The sequence below is a fragment of the Cordyceps javanica genome, chromosome 3, assembly GCF_051103115.1.
Source record: "Cordyceps javanica chromosome 3, complete sequence".
Classification (NCBI taxonomy): domain Eukaryota; kingdom Fungi; phylum Ascomycota; class Sordariomycetes; order Hypocreales; family Cordycipitaceae; genus Cordyceps; species Cordyceps javanica.
This window is the reverse complement of record NC_139297.1, coordinates 3,704,646-3,718,361: the sequence shown is the minus strand read 5'-3', so window position 1 is coordinate 3,718,361 and position 13,716 is coordinate 3,704,646. Positions and strand designations below refer to the sequence as shown.

Here is a 13,716-nt window from a genome sequence, read left to right as displayed (position 1 = left end):
ATGCCCAAGTCGAAGCGCTCCAGAACCTTCAACCTCACCCAGGTCAACAAAAAGGGCCGCGAGCAAAAAGACAAGCTCTTTCAGAACATTCGCGATGCCGTTCCCGACTACCAACACTGCATCGTCTTTAGCGTCGACAACATGCGCAACACCTACCTCAAAAACGTCCGCCGCGAGCTGTCCGACAGCAGGTAAATCCCCCCCCCCCGGCCCGTTCTCGCTTGTCAGGCTGCTTCAATCCCTCCATCTCTGTGGCTCTTTGGCGTATGCGCGCGCCAGAGAATGAAGGAGCTTTTCTCTGCCTTTTTCTCCTTCCAAAAAAAAAAAAAGAAAAAAAAAAAAGAGAAAAAAAAAAAAAGAAAACTGCTAACCACAGCCTGCCTGCCCCGTGTTCCTCTAGACTCTTCTTTGGCAAGACCAAGCTCATGGCCAAGGCGCTGGGCCAGACCCCCGAGGAGGCCGTCGCGCCGGGCATCGACGCCATCGCGCGGCTGCTGACGGGCAACGTCGGCCTCGTCTTCACCAACCGCGCCGTCGAGTCGGTGCTGTCCTACTTTGACGGCCTCGCGCTCGTCGACTTTGCGCGCGCCGGCGTCGTCGCCACCCGCACCTTTGCCATCCCGCCCGGCGTCGTCCACGCCACCGCCGGCGAGGTCCACGCCGACAACGACGTGCCGCTCGAGCACACGCTCGAGCCCGAGCTGCGCCGCCTCGGCGTCCCCACCCGCATGGTCAAGGGCCGCGTCGTCCTCGGCGCCGAGGACGGCGAGGGCGAGCCCTACGTCGTCTGCAAGGAGGGCGACGTCCTCGACTCTCGCCAGACGAGGCTGCTCAAAATGTTTGACGTCTGCCTGAGCGAGTTCAAGGTCAAGGTCCCGGCGTATGTCACCCCCCCCCTCCCCCGCAGATTGTCGAATCTTGGAAGCTTGTTCTTCTAGCTCGTGCGTGCTGAGACGGAAATGGCTAACTTGTGTGGTCCGACAGGTACTGGAGTGCGGCCACTGGTGAGGTCACCGAAATTGATGCCTCTGCCATGGACCAGGACTGAAACCGACATGCGAAAGATGGGCATGGGCATTTACATAAAAAGCAAAGTTCTTGCGAGATGATAAAAACTGCATCATCGCTGGCATGACATTCATGTGGGATCAAAATTCTTTTGTATTGGCGTTGGCTTGGGTCTTTTTTTACCTTATGGGCATGAAGTTGATATACATGGGGTGCGGGGGAGGTCAAATAATCCTCTTTTTCCCCAATTCAAAGTGAATTTATACCATTTTCGATGACGGCATCATCTCCATACGCGTGCATACAACAATTTTGAACATCTTTCATATTATACAGCGGCTCTTGGACAAGCCCAAATGAAAGCTAGCTACTACCTACATCTTCTTCCCCTTCTTCTTCTTCTTCTCCCAACCAGCTCCACGTCAGAGAAGCAATATGATCGAGCATTTGATTTGGTACATTCGAGGCCAGAAGTCTGCTTACCTCCCTGCCTTACCTTGAAAACTATAAAAAGGACAAGTGTCTCTCCATTGACAGGATTTTCAATTTACATCTTCTCAGGAACCGTACCTTCTTTTTATACTTCCCCTTTAGACGCCGTAATTCTTAAATGCATATTAAGGAAAATTGACAAATATAGAAAACAAGAGCGATTACCTTCTCATTTTACCATCGTGCTACGGCAGGCAGGTATCGAGAAAACGCCTCGCCTACCAAATAAGGACAGTGGCGCACCAAGCAGTGCCGCATCGTCGTCGTCTGTGAAGGATCTGGGGCGGTTTAGTATCTGCGGATTTTCCTGGGATCTTCATAGCCTCCGCCGTCATATCCTCGCTTCCTGTTGTCATCATCTCGGGGTCGGTCAAAGTCTCTGTCCCGTTCACGATACCCACCGTCGCGTCGACCGATTGGCTCGTTGTTGCTTCCAGTACGGCGGCCACCGTCGCGTTCGCCGTATCGACCACCATCACGCGGTGGCCTATCGCCTCGGTCATGATGGTCGCGGTCACGGTTACGATCGCGATGATCACGGTCGCGGTCTCCGCGCCTATCGTCGAAGCGGCCACCACGGTCGCCTCGGTCGAATCCGCGGTCGCGGTCACCGTTGCGCCTGTCGAAACCACCAGGGCCGGATGGCGCGTCTCGGGGAGGGAATCCGTTTCGCTCGCCGCGATCGCCACGGTCACCACGAGGGCCACCAAAGTCGCGATCACCACCTCGGAAGCCGCCGCCGCGACCTCCAAAGCCGCCACGGAATCCACCACGACCGCGACCACCATCAAATCCTCTACCCCCACGGAACCCGCCACCACCACCGAAGCCGCCAGGACCACCTGGGCGAGCAGGAAGAGCTTTCGTGTAGCCTCGGCCTCCAAGGCCGCCACCTAGTCTTCTTGGCTTCCAGCCTTTGACGGTTCGGCCACGCTCAACATCCACCTTGATGCGTCGATCTTTGATACGGATACCATCGCAAGCATCCAAGGCCGCTGTTCAGGATCGCGCAACAGAAGCGCAATTGTTAGCAATGCTTACCAGCGAGGAAAATGCTTGTTCAAATGTGATCAATGAAAGAAGGGAAACGAGATGGTCGCAGAAACAGGCAAGCTTGAGGGCCGTGAGTCTCTCGTTGCGCCCACCAAGTAGAGAGGGCAAGCCTGAGGGCCACAGCTCTAGGAGGCGCCGATGGAATGGTCCTACAAGGAAGGGAAACAAAGGGCAAATTACCTCTCATGTCCTTTTCACGTTCAAAGACGACGAATGCGTAGCCTCGGTGTGGCTTCTTCTTTTTATTTCCCTTTTCGGCGGCGTGTGTATCAACGACAATGCGAGTCTATAGAGAAATGTTAGCATTCGGCGAATCATTTTGCGGCTGTAAGAAATGAGCACGTACACGCTCAATAGGCCCGAATCGGCCGAATTCGCGCTCCAAATCGCGCTCATCAGCTTCGTAGCTTAAGCGCGCGACAATGAGAGTCTTGAACGCATCGCCACGGATTAGAGGGTCCTCGTTGGGTTTGTCTACAGGAAAATAAAAAGTCAGTACTCCAATCGCGAGGCATAATCCAATGAGTCCGTCCATCCGTACAATATTTAGGCGCATTCGCGGACAGGTCCTCCACGGCAGCCTTCTTCTCGAGTTTCTTGCGATCGCGTGCCTCGAGCCAGCTTTCGGTGGGAACACTGGTGTCATTCTCCTTGTACGCCTTCAGGTCGGGTAGAAAAGCAGCCAGGCCGTCTATATGCGCCGTCTTTCGCTTTTCGGGGGCATGATCAGGAGGCTCAACCCATCGTAGCGGCGGGCGCGGCGCAAACAGCGCCAGCAAATTGGGTGGGAGCTTGTCCGTCATGTCTGCCGCGAGCTGAAGAATGGAAAAAAATCGGCTGTCGCGAGACGATGCGTCAATCGGGAAAGAAGCGAGCGCGAAATGGACTTGAGCCAGACAAGCCACCGGCTATGGGATGTCGCTGTTGGGCGATGGAATCGATACGCGTCGTCGCAAAAGTTATTCCCCCAGCCTGGGATGGAAAGGGCTGAAAGGGCGTTTGTGCTGCCTGGCGAAATTACCTATTTACTTAGCTTGCCTCTGGACGGGGCAGTTCAGTACCTGAAGAGTATGGAGTAGGTGTCAGAAGCAGTTTTGCCGATGCTGTGCCGTGTTTGGAGCTAATCTGTTTTGGGTGCCCCTTTGGAGCTGGTCAGCTCGATTTTTCGTACCGTGGTCGACGGGAGCGACGCTGCGCAGAAGTGTACTCTCTTTCGCATTTGCCTGCACATACACACACGGTTCAAGCACCATGACAATCAAGGGCATCAAGTCGATTGCGAGGGCGCATGTAAGAATTGCAGCATTCGCCGCCGAAATATCGCTGTGCAGACAGCTAACCAGAGTGCAGAACGGCGTCGGCGCCTTCATCCTACAATGCAAGAAGATGGACTTTCACTACTGCGACTGGGCCGGCAGCTCCAAGGGAATGAAGTACGTGGCTCCTCTTGCTTCACACGGGCGGAAAACGCATTATTCTTCTTCTAACATTGTCACCACAGCGGCTTCATCAAGTCATTGCTCCCCAAGGTCGCCGCAAGCAACCCCCAAGTCGAATTCGCCGTGTCCCCTCGCCCGGGACGACACCCCGTCATCATAGGACACTACATCAACGGCCGCACAAAACCCATCTGCGTGAGAAACCTGACACCATACGAGATCCTGCAAAAGGTTGAGCTACTGCGCGACGCCAGCGGTAGCAAGAACCGCCGCACAAGCAAGGCCGTCGTCAGCACCAAGCCCAGCGTCAGAGGCATCTGGTCGCCATACCACGGCAAGGGCATGGTTGTATAGGTGTAAGAGAGAAACGGGGCCTTTGACAGGGCTCGAGGCCTGCGCGCCATGTATTTTTTACTTGTATTGAGACTTTTCTGCGCATGATACAGCGGGTTTTGACGTGCGTGACGGGAGCACTGGGATATTCCCTGATTATAAAGGGTCAAACGACTGTTCACATATACACATCTAGCAATGGTTTTCAATTTCACTCCCAAATGGACGACAAAATGGCATAAAATCCTTTTTTTTTTCTACTATGATCTTGATTCTGGCATGCAAGTGGTATTTTGAGTGGATGCATTCATCTTTTAATCTCGCGTAAAATCTATAGCTTGCTGGAGTTGATGATGTCGACGACTGTAAGAGCAGTTAGCAGCACGTTTCACAGAATAGAGCAAGGGAAGAACGTACAGGCAGGCTTGAGAGAAGCACCGCCGACAAGGAAGCCATCAATGTCAGCCTGCTTGCCGAGCTCGGCGCAGTTCTTCTCATTAACGCTGCCGCCGTACAGGATGCGGGTCTCGTCGGCAACCTTATCGCTGACGTTGGCCTTGAGCCACTCACGGATGGCCTTGTGAACCTCCTGGGCCTGCTCCGTGGTGGCAACCTTGCCGGTACCAATGGCCCAGATGGGCTCGTAGGCAATGACAATCTTGGACCAGTCGCTGACCTTGGCCTTGAGGGCCTCCAGCTGCTTGCTGACGACCTCGATGGTCTTGCCGGACTCGCGCTCCTCGAGGGACTCGCCGCAGCACCAGATGACGCTGACGCCGTTCTCGGTGGCGTACTTGGTCTTGGAAGCGACGAGCTCGTCGGCCTCCTTCAGGATGGTGCGGCGCTCCGAGTGGCCGAGGATGGCCCAGTTGACCTTGCTGTCGAGGAGCTGCGAGACGGAGAGCTCGCCGGTGAAGGCGCCGTTGGGCTTGTCGTAGACGTTCTGGGCGGCGACGCCAATCTCAGGGCGGAGAGAGTCGCGGACGAGGACGAGGTGGATGGCGCTGGGAGAGACGACGACCTCTATGGACTGCGGTTAGTGCACGGCGGCGCAGTGGCCTGGCAGGAAGCAACAGTGTCAACATACCAACGGAGGGGTCAAGGTTGGCCTTGTTCAGGTTGTTGACAATGTCCTTGATGGACGACACGGAGCCGTTCCTGTATAGCAGGCAGCGTTAGCATTTGCCGAGCAAACTACCCCTCCATGGCCTGATAGCCCTCGTACATCTTGAAGTTGCCGCCGACGAAGAACTTGCGAGCCATTGTTGCGATTGGTCTTGGAATGAGTATTTTGAAAGGGGGCGAAGAGCTCCAAGGTATAATGTTATCGACTGAATAGCGGTAGATGCGAAGATGGGAAGAGGAAGCGGCGGCGATGCTAACAGCTCAAGCCCAGCGTAATAAGGTGGAGAGGGGCAGCCAAAAGTCGCGCGTTGAGCTTTGGAGGGGCCGAGCTTGCCTACTGGATAGGTACCTAGGTACTACTTACCTACTTGCTGGCCTTCTGGCTGACCAAACTGGCCCATGCAACACCAACGCTGCCGCAGGCTCATATTGTGGTCCCTGTCTAAATGCTGCTTTCTCAAGACATTGAATGGCACTGATCTATCCGGTACTTAATTAGCTAGCAGTCAATAAGTAGTGCTGGCTTGATCTTGTCAGAGTGACTTCCTCCTTCACACATCGTCTCCCCCTGAGTCGGTTGTAATTCACAATCATTATGGCGCATTTTAGACTTGAAGACAAATGATTCTCAGGAGCGTTCGTTAAATACAAGATGAAATAAAAACAATAGCACCGCACTTCATGATATCCTAGCACTTTTACCGCGCCGCCATGGAAGAATGGCGCTGACTGAACTCTTCAGTCGAATCACACAACGGACTTTGTTTGTCCAAAAACCAGTCATTAAACTGTCTCGCGAATCCATCTCTTTCTTGCTCTGCAAAACTATTTTCCGCATCATAGAAAAAAGTTCCGCAGAGTCATTTCCATCACCGCTTCCACCCTCGGAAGCCGTGAGATAAAAGACACCGGGCATTCTCAGCAAACCGTGCACATAGGAGACCTCGGATTCCTCCAGAAGTAAGCAGAGCAGTATGAAAAGATCAGAATGGATTCACACGCCTCTGCAATAACATCCAAAAAATTGACCATGCCATGACCAGGAGAGACGGGGATTCTTCTCACTGTAGTCTAGCTTCAGGTCGGCGCCCTGATGATTGTGCAATAAGGTATTAGATTGTGGAGGCTATGTCCACACAAGTTGTGTGGTCCAGTTGCGGGCAGGTTCAGTCACCAGAGTTGTAAATCTTCTTGGAGTCGGTATCGCGTGGCAACTTGGATGCAGACACGAGCTGGGAAGTGATCTTGGCCATCTCGACAGAACGCTTCTGCACTTCGTCGAGTTGGCTGATATTTCTGTGATCGCCTGGTGCGACCATGCCTTGGAGGATGCTCTGGAGGGCCTGGTAATGGTCCTGCCATTCATCCAGAAGCGGCTTCGTAGAGTTCTTACGGGCGCTCTGCTGCTGGGTTGGCTTTGTCGGCGCCTTGCGCTCACTGACAGCGACCTCTTGGGTTTCATTCTTGCGCTTGCGGCCCTTGGCAGGGTTCACAGAAGGGGCAGGGGCGGGTGCCGGGACATCGCCGACGTCATTGTGGACTCGCTTCATGTGGTCGCGCAGGTTCCACTGTCTCGGGAAACCATTGCCTTCCTGAGCGCGCTCGCAGCCTTCATGGGTGCACAGGAATGGCTTGTTTCCATGTCCATGGAGGCCATGCGCTTCGCGCTCATGGCGGAGACGACAGGCCGTGGACGAGAAACGGGCGTCCTCACAGCTGGGGACTTTGCACTTATACGGCTTCAAGTGCGAATCAACATATTTGCTTGAAAGCTGTCAGTATTTTCGTAGACGGTGCCCGGGCTAACACAGACTTACTCGTAATTACACTTGAGCTTCTCCGGTTTATGGCTACAGCCCGGCTGACCCTCCCAAGGACAGTGAAATAAGCCATCTGACCCTCGCACTGCGTTCTTGTAACGGTGGTCTTCACGTGGGGAGTCCGACTCAACACTGCTGCGCTGCTGGTAGTTGGCAGAGATGTTCATGTCGCCGCCAAAGGGCACCATGGTGTCTTGTACATCAGAGATAATGTGGAGTGGCTTGTTTTCAGGGCTGTCGAGAGTGTGAGAATTCAAGTCGGCAAAATAGGTGCGACAGCAGTTCATCACATACCTCGTAGGGTCACCCATGAAAGTCATTGGCGAGTTCCCCATTGCGGCCATCCGCCAAGTCTCGTCAATAGTATTCGGTGATGAGGTACGAGAGATGGGGCTGGAAGCATCCCAAGAGCTAGTGGGAGAAGTGGCTGGTAGTCCGTCCAGCCCCATGGTAACCTGGGAAGGTGTCACGTTCATCGGGTTCATGTCTTCAACAGAAAGAGTGCAGTCACTACCCAGGCCAATATCAAGCCCGTAGCCGGGCCAGCAGATAGGGGAGCCTACAGCCTCCGACATTTGGCACCCGGTCATGTTGTGCATGACGCCCATTACCTGCACAGAATCATCCTGAAAAGTCTGTGATGCACCCACAATGGGGTTGGTTTGTACCAAATGGGATCCATTCGAGGCAGAAGAGCAGCCTGATGTGCTTGAGCTCATCCGAGACATGGCCTGGCTTTTGGTGGTGGTCGAAATTGGTCTGGCAGTATTCCATGTTGTCTCCACCGGTTGGTGAGAGTGAGCGATCCTAGTTCCTTTGGGAGTGGTCTGTCCGGAAGTGAATATGGAATCCTCAATGTCTGCATGGCTTATTGAACCATCGTGGATCTCAGTCAAGTATTGTGAGCCGTCTCCTGACAGACACCAGGCAGAACTTGTGAGCAGGTCTGAGTTCTCGCCTTGGGAAAAGGCATAGAGCGCAGCTGTGGAAGAAGTAGAAGTGGTGGGGAAGCTATAATCGCTGCACTGGGTTAGTTTTTCTGTCCTGCGCCTGAAATACGTTCAAAGGGAGATCAAGCCGCACAATCCAACTTTGGGCCTGTTGCATGGTTAGTTCGTCTTGCGGTGGTAGGAAGGGTGAGGGAGAATACAAACCATGCGGATGAGTAAAGCCGAATGTACTGCGGGGGAACCAAAAATGCCAAACAAAAGAAAGATAACGAAGGAATGTGTGAATGAATAACAGGACAGCGGTATCCAGGAGTGTGGTTCAGGGGCGCAATATCAAGAGGTGCAAGTTCCAGGGCTCCAGCGAGGGTTGAGGTCGCTCCTCATGCACATCGACGATGTTACATTAGGTAAGCACATGATCAAATTCGAAGTCCAGGTTTGACGGCAGTGATGGATGAATGAAACGCTACAAGTTGTCGCAAGGGCAGGATAGTCTGCAGCTGACGTGGTGATCTGGGGTCCATGTGGTTCCATTGTGATACAGCTGAGTAGCAGTGTAACAGTCTCCAAGCGGTTCATAATGTCGGTTGACGTGGCGATTTCAAAGCAGATTTGCATCTCATACGCGTGAGATCTTTACCTTTGAGCAGTTGATACAGTAATATTCAGAAGTAATCAGACTGCGAGTCCGCCAATGCCCGTGGTTACGGGGTCGCGGACCGTATGCTATAACAGCGCAAGAGCCAATAGGCTGTTCCAGATAAAACAAAAGGATCCGTATGCAAAGAAAAAAATGTGGTCCAAAAAGAGTCCCGAGTCCAAGTGTTTCAATATCCAATCCAACGGCTTGATAACGGTCCAGGAGAAGTGCAAAACAATGCAAAAGAGAAGTCCTTAGAAAATCCAGATATGCCAATGCAGCGAAAATCCATATGGTCCATGATTTGTTCAGGCTGGTGCGAATTCGAATACACAAAGTATTGAGAGGAATCCAGGGGCTATGATGAGATCACATATTCACTCAGCAGACTTACCGTTGGCCGAAGCCATTGTAAAGAAAGATTTCATTGATTTTAGATCCCTTGTCCGGCTCGGACAAGGCCTGACCCAGAATGTTTTGTTTGTTTTATCCAGTTGGAAAAATCCGGTGTGGTTCCAAGGTGTCCATGGTATCCTGGCAGGAGAATTGAAATGGTCCCAGTATGTGCAATAGGCCTGTACGCGAGGGCATACGGGCCGAGAAAGAAATGAGAGCAAGTGAAAAGGAACGCAAAAGCAATAAAACGGATCCCGGAGATTTAGAAAAGAAAACAGTACCTGGCAAGCGACTGAGCTTCTTCTAGCTCAGATTTGATGTAGCGGGGCATGGCTGCCGAACGCGACACAAAAGCAACTGTCATTATATCCAGGAAAAGGATGGAGAAATGGTTACACGAGCTTCCGCAATCAATGCGGACCTTGACTCGCGATGTACAGTGCGGTCTCTCTAGTCAACTGTAGCACGGCCTTGGTGAGGTAGTGCTAGCAGGAAAGAAGAGTAGTGAGGAGCGGGGAAGAATGAGAGGAGAAGCAGGTTTTGTAGGCAAATTTGGTTGCGTATGGTGTAGAGCGCTGAAGTTGGGCAGGAATCTGAGAGGGAAGAAAAGAAAAAGTCGGGCAGCAGGGTGAACGGGGGCATGCGCTTTTTTAACACATTCTGAGGAGTCATGGACATATAGGAGCAGGCATGTCTTTGTCAACACGGCAAGTCGCATTTTGCTTTCGCCAATGAAAAGTGCGTCGTAGAAGCCAGGTTCCGACGCAAGCAGGGGCTGCATGAAGTTCTAGCGTGCGCTGGGAGCTTGCTGAGAGGCTGTGATAGGCTGCGAGGGCAGGGAGGGCGGACACAGGATGGGTGCAGCAGGGTATCTTGGCTTGGCTGAGTGGAGCGCGCCGCAGCAGGCGAGGGGCCAGAGACGGTGACAGCGTGATGACAATAATGTCTCTGCTGCAGGACAACTCATCACTGCAGCGCCATGTAGCCACACAAGCACACCAGGCGGTGGACCGGAACGGTCGTCGACTTTTTTGGCTGGCCAAACGGGAGGTCCCGCGACGGTCGCCTGCGGGCCGCTCGTTAGCTGCTAGCTAGCTGGATGCGCGGTGAGCCAATCATCCAGTCGTACGTGGAAGAATGGCTTGAGAGAGAAGAGCAAAGGTGTGTGACATGGCTGCAACACCATCCAGTCCTCGCATCGTCGGCGACCAGGTTGCACACATCCGCCTGTCAGCCACGTCGACAGCTCGACAGCTCGACAGCTGTTCAAGGGGTGCGCGGCCCGGTACGGCAGCAGTCATGCTGCGTCGTGATACTGGTAGGAGTTGGGCGCGTGGTCAGTTGACATGCCGGCTGGTCGTTTTAAGTACGAGATTGCGCAGGAGCAGCACTCTCTTCTCGCAGCCTCACTTTTTGGGATCCTTTGTTGGGGTGCTCGTGGCCTTATTTTCGGTCAAGTGTATCTATGGGTGTGGTGTGTTGTGGTGTGGTGAAGTGTGGGTGATGTGGCTCCCATCAGCCAGTCAGTCAGAGGTGCGACTCTTGGCGACGTAGGCGGTTGCCGGTTGGTGCTCATCCCATCATACTGATAAGGCGTCGTCGGAGCATTTTTCTCATGCCGGCACCTTTGTCATCGGGATACAGGTGATTCTGCGATGGCGATTGCCCACTGGTAGCCAGTTCTGCATTTCCAACGTCAGGTTGTTGTCTCCATCCCATCTTGTCTCGTTGGGAGAATAGAGGCCCAAGGGATGCCATGCGCTCGTCGGACGGGCGCTTCCGACAGACTGCTACCAGAGCAGTAGCATGAGCCTTTTTCTCTCTTCTCTGCACGAAACACGATGCTGCTATGCCGAGGTATGCTGGCTGGCTGGCATACCATTAGTGGAAGCATGTCGCCGGGGGAAAGGGACAACAGGCAGCTGATGGGGGTCAGTGGTATAGCCATGAGATGACTACCAGTATACCATGACGCTGTTGAGTGGTGGATGATGAGTCCAATGTTCCTACGGAGTCGGACTCTCAAAAAAAAAAATGGTGCGAGTTTGGCTTGCTACCGGGTAAGTAGGTTGTTTGTTAGTAGTTATTTGGCCGGCGGGGCTGGCAAAGAGGATCACTTCGCTGCCACTGGCCAGCACCTCGAGTAGACACCTCAGTTCCCACGGACCCGCCCATCCCCGACTACCGGTACGAGCCACCGCCAGGCCTGGCACGGTGGTGCTCAGTATTTCGCATTGTCATTACTTAGTATCCGTACGGATTACAGATTACGGATCACTGGTACATCAATCAGCCCGTGGCCAGGGTTGATTGCTACATACATGCATCCGAGCAAGTGTCCGTCCCTTCGCTTCGCCGACCTCGGTAGGTTACTAAGTAGTGTACGGAGCACTTACCTACGGGTTCCCGACCGATCGGTACATGCCTGGGGCACCCACAAACGCTGCATGACTTCTCGCCATGCCATCCATTTCCCCAAGGGCCAACAACCCATGATGCGGAACCGCAGTTAATGCCGCCATCGAGCATAGTAATAGCCTGACACGGCCGCACCATCCTCGTTCGTTCAGCCGTGGGATACTTATCTCAGGTCTCGTTTCAAGTCTCAAATACAAAACAGAACCCCGCGTGCATTGTGAGTGCCGCCCTGACTGCCCTAATTGCCCTGGAGGCCCTGCAAACAAGATCCATCGGCCATCTCTCAATTCTCACGATGCGCTATTTCTATTAACACCCAAGGCGGAAGGCGACAGAATACTGGTACTCGGGCTCCAGTGACTCGCCTCAGTGCCGAAATCTGAGACCTGCCGGCTGCAGGAGAAGAACTCTTTCATCGTCCGAGACGCACTTTCTCGCCCGTCCCTATGATGCTTATCACATCACATCCTCAAGTTCACTTGTCCTCAGACGTCACACTGCAGCGCTCGCAGCGTTGCAAAACCCGAGATTGCTCCAGGCTAGTACAGATGGCGTCCTGGATAGTGACAGTCGCGTACTGGTAGCCAGACAGGCCGCCCCCTCCGAACCATTCCGCCCACGGACGCTGGCATCGTGCGCTGCCACCACGACAGCCTACGCGCCAGATTATGCACTAGACACACGCCTTCATTTAACCAAACCCAGATCGGCACTGGCGACTGGTACGGATATGACAACACAGCGTCCAACCCGCCGTCTCCTGCTACGTAATTACGCATTTTAATCCGCTTTGGCTGGTCGCTAGCTCGCCATCTCTCGGCTCTTGGTGGGACAGCGAGGTCCTTGGCCCCTTGCTGCCCAAACAAAGCTGCCCCTCCTCGGCACATCTTCATTGTACACCGCCTTTCACACGATGCCCGCTGCCCTCCCCACGCGCTCCAGGCCTCCACGCCACCAAGCAAATAAAAGAAGAAGAAAAAAAGAAAACTACGGAGTACAATGGTCATGCTCTTCTTCCCTTGCTGGGCTCGGTCATCGACAGCATCCTCTCCCACCATCCTCTCATCCCACGGAGGCTGGGAGCTCTGGGACTTGCCACGCCTCCCACACTCGCATGAGACCCTGTGCCAGCATGGTCAGCAATTGGCAACCTCGCAATTTTGACAGGACTCGTATCAACGGCCTGTTGAATGAGACCAGCTCATAGCCCCCACGAAGACCGTCATGAACAGTGGATCATTGAGACTCTGCTGTGGCAAGGTCCCACCTGCGACTCTTGGTCTGATCCAAGGGAATGGTCCATTGCCCTACTGGCGCTTGAGATTGCCTCGACATTGCTGGTGCGTCCCCTGCGCCGTGTCCCACCTGCAAATCTCCGCAGGGCCCCTCGCTCACACAGTTCGACTGGTAACAGCTCTGGGGACCCGAGGACGGGGGGTTGGCCTGGCCATCACATCTGTGATTTGGCCAGAAATGGTAGCCCTGAGTCGTGCCACCAGCTACGTGTCGACTGCCAAAATAACAGTTTTAAAGCAAGTTACATCGCCTGCTTTGATCCACCGCCATACTGCCTCGCCGGCCATGTAAAACAATCTCTGCAAAACAAGTTCATGAGCGATTTGAAAGTTTTAATGCATATTTAATCGTATAGGGGCAAAGGGGCATTCGTTGCTGGCTCTCAGACGCAACATGTCGCTGCTTTCCATCTTTCTTCTGCACATTGTTCCATCAAACTGCGCCGTGAGCTTCTTTACTGGCCCGTTGGGCCACTAGCCGACAGGCACTAAAAGATAGTGCGGTCGTTACCGCTCACTCGTCAAGTTGTATAAGTCGGCCTAAGCTGGCTGTTGTCGGTCACCTGCCCAAATGCACCACACCGCCATCCGGCACCTTCAAATTATAACTTGTTGACTTTGTCTGGCGAGATATCCCGGCCTTTCAGGAGCTATTTCTGCCCTTCAAGCCGGGTGAGAAGCCTTTTTTCCCTCCCATATTGTTTTCGTGGTCCATGCCCGACGTGGCGGGCGCTCCCCGCGGACTTT

The 13,716-nt window shown here is 53.7% G+C and overlaps 5 protein-coding genes across 5 annotated transcripts; 2 read left to right on the top strand and 3 right to left on the bottom strand.

The window, feature by feature from the left end:
* V2A60_005313 (ribosome assembly factor MRT4) lies at nucleotides 1–1,048 on the top strand (the record flags this gene model as incomplete). Its single annotated transcript, XM_083256625.1, has 3 exons — nucleotides 1–191; nucleotides 401–880; nucleotides 985–1,048. 3 exons carry the CDS (start codon nucleotides 1–3, stop codon nucleotides 1,046–1,048), a joined length of 735 nt encoding a protein of 244 aa, XP_083112751.1.
* A 740-nt stretch (nucleotides 1,049–1,788) lies between these two features.
* Nucleotides 1,789–3,356, bottom strand: V2A60_005312 (U1 small nuclear ribonucleoprotein of 70kDa MW N terminal-domain-containing protein; the record flags this gene model as incomplete). Its single annotated transcript, XM_083256624.1, has 4 exons — nucleotides 1,789–2,495; nucleotides 2,734–2,839; nucleotides 2,900–3,027; nucleotides 3,095–3,356. The coding sequence occupies 4 exons, from the start codon at nucleotides 3,354–3,356 to the stop codon at nucleotides 1,789–1,791; spliced, it is 1,203 nt and encodes a 400-aa protein (XP_083112750.1).
* Nucleotides 3,357–3,804: 448 nt separating this feature from the next.
* Nucleotides 3,805–4,346, top strand: V2A60_005311 (mitochondrial 54S ribosomal protein mL43; the record flags this gene model as incomplete). Its single annotated transcript, XM_083256623.1, has 3 exons — nucleotides 3,805–3,843; nucleotides 3,904–3,986; nucleotides 4,055–4,346. The coding sequence occupies 3 exons, from the start codon at nucleotides 3,805–3,807 to the stop codon at nucleotides 4,344–4,346; spliced, it is 414 nt and encodes a 137-aa protein (XP_083112749.1).
* A 310-nt stretch (nucleotides 4,347–4,656) lies between these two features.
* Nucleotides 4,657–5,588, bottom strand: V2A60_005310 (triose-phosphate isomerase TPI1; the record flags this gene model as incomplete). The annotated part of the gene is made up of 4 exons (XM_083256622.1): nucleotides 4,657–4,688; nucleotides 4,743–5,348; nucleotides 5,413–5,483; nucleotides 5,551–5,588. The coding sequence occupies 4 exons, from the start codon at nucleotides 5,586–5,588 to the stop codon at nucleotides 4,657–4,659; spliced, it is 747 nt and encodes a 248-aa protein (XP_083112748.1).
* Nucleotides 5,589–6,616: 1,028 nt separating this feature from the next.
* On the bottom strand, nucleotides 6,617–8,427 carry V2A60_005309 (uncharacterized protein; the record flags this gene model as incomplete). Its single annotated transcript, XM_083256621.1, has 4 exons — nucleotides 6,617–7,214; nucleotides 7,268–7,504; nucleotides 7,565–8,252; nucleotides 8,421–8,427. 4 exons carry the CDS (start codon nucleotides 8,425–8,427, stop codon nucleotides 6,617–6,619), a joined length of 1,530 nt encoding a protein of 509 aa, XP_083112747.1.
* Between the last annotated feature and the right edge of the window lie 5,289 nt (nucleotides 8,428–13,716).